We start from the raw sequence: 10,587 nt of genomic DNA, 5'->3' as shown, positions 1-10,587 counted from the left end.
TACATTTCATAATGTAACAAATTTCAGCACAGAGAGTTCCATTTCATTCAACAATGTACCATGTTTAATCAGTTTAATATTTCCTTTTTAAAACAACACACAGGGATGATTAGGGGTTCTATGTCGTTACTAATCAGAGACAATATTTGACTTCAAACTGACCCTTCATGTACAATATATTTGATGGGGAATGTTTTGTGAATATATTGATTATTCTGGATAAAATGATAACTTGGACAGATATAAGAGCAATGACTTAATAGCACCCTTTTGAAAAGAAAGCACCACAAAAAATGAACACAAAAGCAGCTATCTGTGAAGGCCACAGAAGCTCGATACGAAGCAGTGGGAAGCTGTCAGAAATGCTTGTGAATCTCTTAGCAGCAATTCCACAAATATAATATATATTACAAGAGAAAAAAAGTCAATAAACCCAATACCACAAATAAGAATTTGGAAACGGTTGTTAGAAACAATAAGCTCCAAGTGTGCTTGTGTGTGTGTGTGTGTGTGTGTGTGTGTGTGTGTGTGTGTGTGTGTGTGTGTGTGTGAAATTCGACGACTACAGTATATGGACCAAGGTACACACACTTAGGCACTCTCAAAAATTTGGAAAGATACATATTTAATATACAACTAAGAGGTCCGGTCCAATGAATATTGTGCATCTCTTTGTCTGTATAGTGTACATTTTAAGTACATTTCTATCATATGTGGATACAATCTTTTTTGAATGATGACCGTTAATCATGTGGCTAACCCACAAAAGAGACAGTGTATATTTAGCTAATGAGTCACAATGGCTCTTTTACCATGACACTGAATTTCCGCTTATATTTAAAGTTACTTAGACTGTCGAGCAAGAGCTTTAATGTGACAAAAATAGCGAGTGTCAAGACAGGATTGGGCTTCTTGACTTTCATTTAGAGATTTCATTCAAAGCTGCCAAACTCTGCAGTTGCAACACAAACTTGCATGCCATAAAATACTAGCTGCTAATGCAATAAACACGGCTTGCTGTCCTGTGCAGCATGGAGCTATTCTTGAGAGCTGATAGAACAAACAAATACAAAAAAGATGGCAAGCACAAGATGACTGCTACAGATCTTCTGCAGTCAGCAAATGAAAGCAAAACAAACACAATTGTTCTTGTATACCTTACAAGTTCTGTGACTGATGACACTGCGTGCAAATCCAATTCTGCTCAATTGACCAGATGAAGACTAAGACATACACAACAGACTTTTAGCAAGAAGACAAAAAGACCGTTATCAAGTAACAACTGTCAGGTAACTTAGACAATAACGTCCGTAAAATACGACATTCCTTTTGATGGAGGTTCCTTTTCTTTACAAAGTAGATTTTTAAACCTAGCTGAACAAAGATACGATTTCTTTGCATTGAAACCGAGGCAAACGCAAAGTGGCCCTCTAAAAAGTGAAACCTGTCCCGTAGCCAAGGAGCAGCTGCAGAAGTAGCACCAAAAATATTACAACAGAGGACAGGTTTCAGCAGCCTTCTTGCCAGTGGAATGTCAAATTCAGCTCCGGATGCTTTGGGAGGATCTTCTCTCCAATGGACTCTGGCTGCTAGGAGGTCCCTCTGAACTGTTAAGGCACTGCTGGGTGTCTGGCAGCATCCCAATTTTGCCCTCCTTCAGTTTGCTACCAAAAGGCTCGTTTTGTGTGAGTGAGTGTGCGTGAATGAGTGAGTTGTGAGCTCCACCGGTCCAGATCAGTGTCCCTGGCATGTCTTGCAACACATCTGTCTAAAATAAGGCCGGCTGCAGAACTTAAACCTGAGCACTAGGGGGCAGTAGGCGACGGTGTTCACATCTTTGCACTCTGCAGGGGAGACATGAAATAGTTTCAGGAGAATGTATTTGCATTACACTTTTCATATCTGCAATTCTGAATATTGTTAAATTATTGGGATTCTTACTTGTGAGGACTCAAACTTCAATAGAAAATAGTTTCATCAAGATTATGAATTGTACTGATAATTGGCAGCCTCCCTCATGCATTTGAAAACGTCATCCTTAAAGCTGAGGTCTGGCAATGGGTATGAAATCAGTGATAGACATATTCTTCAAATACCCCATTGGTTAATTAAAAAAAAAAAAAAAAATATATATATATATATATATATATATATATATATATATATATATATATATATATATTTAATCTACGCATTGTTAAATTACATGGTCAATAACACAATGTGCATGTGAAGTGCAGGTATTATTTTTATCCATTTGGGGTCTGCATCATGCATCAAGTTTTATCCTGTAGTATCTGTGAATTTGAATGTGTTTCTGCAGAAATTTTTTTTAAGGATCCTCCGGAGAGCAATTCCATGGCTTGAAAGTAGATTTTCCACATGCATTAAATAACAACCTCAAATGCTCAGTAATGTATTAATGTAATAATGAAGTAACTAAAACTAATGAATGAACCAAAATGACTGCGAAACATTGTAGATAGAAAATATCCCACAACGATATTCTTTGGGACCCTAATGCATTAAGTATCAGCGCAAAACATTTGACCAAACAATGGGTTTGAGGCATATCACCGATATAAAATCAAAGTTTTAAAGTGTGAACCATTCAGTTGAAGTGGATATTTTAAACAAATGGCCTACAGTAGGATAACAAAAAGTAATTGAGCCAGAAAGAGCATTTATTTATTTATTTATTTTGCGTAGGCCGTTTATTTATTTTGTACTCCCATGACTGGCTTAGCTTCACTTTGACCACTAACCTTCAGGATTATCTGTACTGATGGGCATAATGAGGTCACATTTGCTCTTGCACTGCTGCATGGAGGCTGGTCGCAGATGTTCCAGACACTCGTTAGATGGCATGCCCGTGTGGGTCAGACACTGCACGGACCGCATTTCCTGACCCAGTCCACACTTGGCAGAACACTGCGAGACAAAAACACACACACACACACAGATGACAACTACTACTCACTGTAACATTGCTTTGTAAAAAATGAAGTATAGGTGAGTTGAAGATGTTTATGAGGTGTCTTGGAGCTAAAAATACCCTTTACTGTACCTCACTAATGCATACAAAAATACACCAACAACACTCACAATCATCAAAAATCTCCCCCAATAAAAAGTACTCTGTCCCCAAAAACACTCACTCAAATGCTCTTACTCACATCAAAAATCTCAAATATGTACAAAGAAACCTCTCACATACACGAGGAAAATGCTTACAGTGTGTTGCCACTGTTACAATTGTTAGATTAGACCTCTTTGGCATATGATTAGATAGGTGACTTGAGCTATGGCGTCATGTTGCTGTGACCTTCCTCGCGCTGCATTTTCCGAGCGATCTGCACCCTGGCACACTTAATCTGGAACCAGTTAAGACCCTAAGCCTAAGGTCACACAGTCACATGGGTTAAGCAGAGTCACCCTCCCTGTGGGTGGGCGCCCAAGGCAGAATAAGAATAGAAAATGTTTTGATAGACATGAGACCTTCTTCCGCATCATCAAGTCAAAAAAGACTCCGCAGCTGTGTGCTCCATCTTTCTGGCGTACAGTAAATAGCTCAACAGAGATCAAGCAGTTTCCTGGTAATCATTATTAGCATAGCAATGATGAAAGATAAAAGAACCAGGCGAAGGACCACCTTTGAAATGACAATGGATGACAAATCAACCATTTTTGACTCTCACACCGTTAGTAAGGAATCTGTTTTGGTGAATGAGATACCTTTTAAAACATGTCTTTGGTATGTGTGAGAGTTTTTAGTGTAAGTAAGGTTTTTGGGTGCCAGTGAGTTTGTTGCTGAGTGTGAAAGGCTTTTGGTTTGAACATATTTTTTTGGGGGGGGATGTGACGTATGTTGTTGAGTGTGACTGATTTTTTTTTTTTTATATAACGTAAGTAAGAAGCTTTAGTTGGGCGTGAAATTATTTGGCTGACACTGCATCTCATAGATTGTGATTGGTTTACCTCTCCCCAAGGGCCCATCACCCACTGAGGTGGAGGGCACCGCTTCAGGTTACAGCGCACTCTAGAGGTGGGTCTGCCATGCTTGGGGCACTTGGCGTCTGGCAGCGTGTCTCCACTTTCTCCACTCTTGCACAAAACCACTCTGTGTCTGTAGCCAGGACCACAGCTGGGTGTACACTGCAGGCGGAGCACATGAGGATAAAGGGAGAACGGAGAGGAAGGAAAAAAAAGCATGGGGTTCACTGCGGTCACAAGCAACACAAAGCTTTGTCCACTCAGAAGAGGGCAGCAGCTGTAAAAAAAATCTAAAGCCTGCTCAGAAAATCAGCTGGATATAGTTATTTCTCATGTGTGCGCCTTAGTTTTCGTGCAAAAGACGTCAGAGTAAAGCTAAACCGCGTCAAACGACATTTAAAAAATTGTGCAACTATGAGGCTTTGGATAATGTTTGTAGTTGGTAGTCTGCTTGCTTCGCATGGTGTTGCAGTTATAATGCAGGGAACAAAAACCAAGTAAACATAAATAACAGATTATAAACCGTTGTTGAACAGCAAAACAAGCATATCAGCTTCATCGAGGGGTATTTACATGGCAGTAAACATGTTTCAGCTAAATAGGTCATCAGAAACCTAGCAGCACATGTTCTTAAACAGGTTCATTTCCAGATAAGAATGCAGGAATGTTGACTTTTTCCAAGGTGCAGTGTATGGGATACAATAATTGTGGTTTACTTTATTACACAATGTTTAGTGAACTTCTTTTTGCCACTCTTGCATATATATATACATATATATATGTAATATACATATATATATATATATATATATATATATATATATATATATATGTAATATATATATATAATATATATATGTAATATATATGTAATATATATATATATATATATATATATATATATATATATATATATATATATATATATATATATATATATATATATATATGTATGTATATGTGCAGCACAGTGGAAGAGTGGTTAGTGCGTCTGCCAGATCAGAGTCCCGAGTTTAATTCCAGATCTCTCTTCAACCTCCCTTGAGTGGTTCTCCCCATTTCCATGTGGCTTCTTCATTCCAAAAGTATGCATGGTTATTAGTACATAGGTGTATGGGACTTATTCAAATCAGGTGAGTAGTAGAAGGGAGCCATCGGATATATGCAGGATAGCGACTCTCAAGGGCCGGAGTTGGCTATTCCTGGGATAAAATCTTAGCCCTTTAGGGAATGTATCCATCCAGAGGGCTCATTGAAAAAGAGTATTCTTCATCAAAACTCTCACAAACACAAGGTTGGGAAGCCAGGAATTGTCTAAAAGGTCTGAATTAATGAAAAAGAAAACTACAGTGTGTTTTTTAGCCTCAGAATTGTTGAAATTCAAAATTATACACAGGCGTGAATGTGAGCGGGAATAGTAGGTTTACTATAAGTGCACAGCATTTAGTTGGAGATCAATCCATGTTGTATAAGTGCTAAAGAAAATGGATGGATGAATGGATGGATGTATGGATGGATGATGGATTGACGGATGGATAATACTGTTTGTAGAAAACATATATAGAAGCACATTCGTCTATGTTGTAAAATGAATACAAAACACTAAATCTAAATCTTTGCAAGGTGTGTGCAACATTGATTTGTACACTTCATTTTCATCAACAATCACTGGAAAATATTCCAGATGGAGGAGCAAATCCATCGGCCTACCTCTGACCAGTTCAGGGCCATCCACTCGGGGGGACAGCTGTGGTTGTTGCAGGGTTCCGTGAAAGAGGGTCGTGAAGCAGGACAGGCGGAGTCATCCAAGACCTTCTCTTCAGATACAGAGATCCTCCTTCTGCATAAAACCTCACGTGTCCTCAGACCGCCGTTACAGCTGTGACTGCACTCCGACCACACTCCTGTCCACCAGCTGGCCGAGACAGCAACGCTTGTGTCAAGACTGTGCCGACACGAGCGTGCAAAAACAAAACGAACAACATGAAACAAATGCCCCAGCGCTCACGTTGGGGAACACGGCTCAGTATTGCAGAATCTGCGCCTCTCTTTGGGTTTGTGCTTCTTATCGCAAAAGTGGTTGTAAACAACGGTGTGATCCGATAGCTTCCGACACACCACCTGCTGGATCTGTTCACCTAAATGCAGAGGCAACAAAGCAATTAAAAAAATAATACACTTGCAAAATATCACCAAGGTGGGATTTATTATCCACCTTATATTACTAAAATGCTAAGATAAATTCATAGGCCAGTGCGCACTCTTGTCAACCTTACGTTCCTGATTGGTTACCCATGCTCTTCAAGACAGGGTAACCAATCAGGTGTTAGGACCCGCCCATCAAATTTTGATGGGAGAGGTTGACAGATCAAATTAAATCATGAAATGCCACCAGTTGGTGCAGCGTTTCATGAATTCATTTTATCTGTCAAACTCACTCGTCAAAGTTTGTTGGGGGTGCCAAAGCCTGATTAGCTCAAATATTGTCCAATCCATTGCAATGGACTGAAGTGTTTGGAAGCATGGTGGCTATGATGACGGATGATGTTTGTTAGCTTTCGAGTAGTAAGTTGAGCTATTTTGGACCTTGCTGAGTATGTGAAAGCAGGGCCTGCAGAAAACAATTTTATACAATGCAAAGTGGAGGAATGTATTGAAGTTGAGTTATTTGCGCACTTTCCAATCACCGCATTGACCCAAGAGTGACCGAAGTACTCCACATCGGTTGATCTGTCTTGGCTTGAAGAGCAGGGTAACCAAACAGGTGTTAGGGCCCGCCCATAAAACTTTGATGGGAGAGTTTGACAGGTAAAATGAATTCATAAAACACTGCAACAGAGAGCCGTGAAATAATTAATTAAATAGTTAAATACTTATGCGTATGATCATTTAATTAATAATGACTAATATTTAACTAATGGTGCATTTATTTATTGAATTTTGGCACTTTCATCCTCCATATTCTTGAAACAGTGTTGCAAGCATGAACTAGAATGAACAGATTTGGAAAATGAAAACCTGCCCCTAATTTCAGGAAATATATAGGTCTTTGTTGGAATATATAGGTCTTTCTAATGATATCGGACTTTTTGATGCTCTGTTGTCAGTACTTAGTATGTCTGGTGGTGACTACTTGCGTTGAGGGCTACTTATAGTGTTACGGATCTGAAGAAGTGGGATTGAACATCCATAACATCATCATTAATTGTGCCGTGGCATTTGTTTTGTTTTATCTAATTAATCGCAAATCATTTGGTGTCCGACAGTGGTCACTTCTTCAAACTCTGCGATATAAACGTTGCATTGGTTCGTATTTATTATTCTTATTCTATATATATATATATTCTTGAGGTGGTGAATTATGGATTTTAGTTAGCAGTAAGATATATAAATAAATTCATGTCAGTCAATAAATATTTAATTATGTGGAGTAAGTCTAAATAATACAGGAGTTTCAATTTTGAATGAAACTAATTAAATAAGTGGCACTTTGCATAATACTCGAATGTATTGAGATGCACCAATATATGCACCAATGGCCTTATACCTTAATATCTGGAAATGATGCACATGAATCCTTGTGAGCTGTATGTTTACCTCCAGCGCAGAGAGCAGAGCAGTGTGACCAGGAAGTGTGGTGCCATGCAAAACCGATCAGAGGTTCCCGGTTGACAGGGGGATTAAAACGATAATGGATTCCAAGGTTCTCCTCTTGGACCATTACCTGCAACCAGATTGGAAAAAACATTTCTTTTATTGACTTATTTACAGATGCAAACAAATATCAAGTTAACAGATGTGTTTAGTTTTGTTTTCTACCATGACAACAAGGGTCATATTTGTTGGTCCCAGAGCCTCAAGTGTTTCTGGCCCATCTGTGGGTCGCCTGTAGTAGAAAATTGTTCCAGCAACGTCAAACCTGCGTGTCGTGTCAGTGGACAGCTTCTCGTTGAGGAAGAACTGATCGCTTTTACTTTTAAGGACTGCAACACGGAAGAACGGGAAGATCAAGGAACAAATCATTGTTGGGTACTGAAATGTATATAGTGCATACAGTAAGATGCATTTATTATTTTCATTGACCGTTTTGGGAAGCCACTTAACTTGTTTTCTTTACCACCATGAGTGTCCACAAAGCAAGCTATGGTTGTCAAGGCTAGTTTCCAAATAAATTTTCCCGAATAGGGAACGGTAAATGTTGTGTTTACTTTAGAAAACATGATTTTATATTACTTTAAACCCAAGGATGAAGTACAGTATCATCTTACCAATGTAATTTAGAGAAACGTTGAGCTCTTGTATGTGGATGAACACTGAGCCTTTTGGGATTCGGATGACCGCTTCATAACCTGAGAGATAAAGATACAGGTCAAATTACATATAAATCCTAACATTACCAGCCTGTGTTACAATCACTGATAAGATTTGATACTTTTTTTTTTATTATCTTCTGCACAATCTTAAATGGATACTAAACGTATTTAGACATTTTGGCAGTAATGATTTGATATTTTGTCTACACTTAATTTGATAACTCAATTATATTTCATGTACAATTAATACATTTTAAAACATATTTTTCACTTGATGTCGAATGAAAACGACATCACATGTGCTCAGGTCTGAGGTAACAAGTCTGGAGTACAATTTCAATAAAAACATGCATTTTTTAAGGTATTTTTTTGTACATAAGAGTTTTGTCAACACATTAATTCAAAACTATTAACTTTTCATCTCCAATCGATCATGAACCCACACATCCTCACACACTTTCTGTCAAAGCTGGTAAATAAAACAAAGGCAAGTAGGAGCACTGTTCTTGAAGCAGCAAGAGATGTGATGCACAACTAGTGTTTAACTGTTGAATGCCAATGGACTGAGCAGAAGCTTCAGATTCCGGCTACATTCCTGGGCAGCTTGCCTCAACCGCCCTTTGGACACTAAATGCCAATAAACTGCCTCCTCACTCACTCCTCTCAATCTATTTTCCTGTCTCTTTCATTTTTTGCTGGCGTCACCTTTGCTCATTTTTTCATCCGCACTCTGCCAGCAAGCTGGCCCATGCAGCTCTGCAAATAACTTCAATCTTCCTGGAGAATGAAGGAATGAAAATGGAGGCATACAATAACTGCTTGCAGTGTTTCAACCACAAGAAGGAAGGAGAGGCTGGGCAGGAAACATTTTTATGGAGCTCTGAGAGGTGAGGAAGGCTATGTTGTATTTATTTTCTAGATGAAGTCGTGGAGGATTAGAAGGACACAATCTAAGGGTTTTCCCTGTAAGTAAAGCTTTAACTGTAAATCAGCTAAGCAACTCACCACCACCTTCAACTTGTTGGATGTCAAGACAGTTACAAGCAATATCGCAAGGCTTATGGCACATTATACAATAGAACACTTCTCGAAGATGGATGAATCTCTGGAGACGTGTTTGTTTTATCTATTTCAGAAGGGTTTGGCTCATTCACAGTTATGGCCATTGTTGTCTCTCACACAAAGAAATCCTGAGTGAAGACTAGTGAAGGAGTTTAACAAAATCAAATTTGCCATTGACATGACCAGGAGGAATTTGCTGGTAAAGGCATTTCAGGGTTTTAGATTTTAACAGAGTTTCTGCAGGTATCAGCAAACCGAATTTAGTGTTTTTAAATGCTGTAACAGGAAGAGTACTTTTTTTTTCAAATTAAAACATAATTAATTGGAAAATTAATAGGAAATCTAGCAAATCAATAAAATAATGGACAAATGGATGCGTTTATTGCTCGATGGCCGAATCATGACAGGGCTATATACAAATACATATACATATACAAATACATATACATATATATATATGTATATATATGTATATATATATATATATATATATATATATATATATATATATATATATATATATATATATATATATATATATACATACACACACACAGTATACATGTTTTGTGAATCATTTTGTGAATCGTTTTGTGTTAAACATAATATATTTATAATATATAAGTTGTTTTCCTGCAAAAAAAAGACAACAGAGTAGTATTTTACCTCCTTCAGCCAAAGAGTCATTAAAGACTCCCTCTACAGACTCGCAGCTGCTGCCGTCACCCCCGCAGATCCGACAGCGGTCCTCACGAACTTCTGAGCTGAGAATGCGATCGCAGCCAACGTGCTGCAAGAAGAGATGAGAGAATGAGCTGTAGGGTCGCTGGGGGTCATGGGTGAAGGGGCGCAGTCAGTGAGCGCAGAGGTGTCAGAAACCAGACCGAACGATTAACTCTAATGTCTTCCAGACCTTTTTTCCCCACAACGCAAAAAGATCAAATGACACATCCAGATGTGTTTTCTGATCCTGGGCATACATTGTGCTAAAGTCAAGGGGGTCGAAACCAATATTCTACATGATGAGCAAAACAGGTGGTCTTCCTCAAATTTCTCAATACAAATAACTCGTTTCTTTATTAGACCAAGTAAAATTTGCTCATTAGCAACTGAAATTAATGTTTACCATTCATTTGAATCTCTTAGACAACACCTGGTCCAAAATAGTCTGCATCATACCAAACTTAGATAAAGTATGCTTTACTATGAAAGAAAATCA

General features: G+C 38.4%; 1 protein-coding gene across 2 annotated transcripts in view; it reads right to left on the bottom strand.

The window, feature by feature from the left end:
* Positions 1–41: 41 nt before the first annotated feature.
* The window catches only part of adamts10 (ADAM metallopeptidase with thrombospondin type 1 motif, 10), a 37,135-nt gene continuing 26,589 nt past the window's right edge, over positions 42–10,587 (bottom strand). For both annotated transcript variants that reach the window (XM_088426606.1, XM_088426607.1), the window contains exons 18-26: positions 10,035–10,158; positions 8,262–8,342; positions 7,813–7,976; positions 7,591–7,717; positions 6,002–6,131; positions 5,704–5,908; positions 3,979–4,155; positions 2,766–2,931; positions 42–1,844 (exon numbers count right to left, since the gene is read on the bottom strand). In XM_088426606.1, coding sequence (XP_088282732.1) covers positions 1,735–1,844; positions 2,766–2,931; positions 3,979–4,155; positions 5,704–5,908; positions 6,002–6,131; positions 7,591–7,717; positions 7,813–7,976; positions 8,262–8,342; positions 10,035–10,158 — 1,284 coding nt within the window. In that variant the 3' untranslated portion in view covers positions 42–1,734. The remainder of the gene's footprint in view (positions 1,845–2,765; positions 2,932–3,978; positions 4,156–5,703; positions 5,909–6,001; positions 6,132–7,590; positions 7,718–7,812; positions 7,977–8,261; positions 8,343–10,034; positions 10,159–10,587) is intronic.

The sequence above is a fragment of the Hippichthys cyanospilos genome, chromosome 10 (genome assembly GCF_059441005.1).
Source record: "Hippichthys cyanospilos isolate Australia breed blue-spotted pipefish chromosome 10, RoL_Hcya_1.0, whole genome shotgun sequence".
In the NCBI taxonomy this organism is placed as follows: Eukaryota; Metazoa; Chordata; class Actinopteri; order Syngnathiformes; family Syngnathidae; genus Hippichthys; species Hippichthys cyanospilos.
The sequence above is the reverse complement of the archived record's forward strand: the minus strand, read 5'-3'. Positions and strand labels throughout refer to the sequence as shown.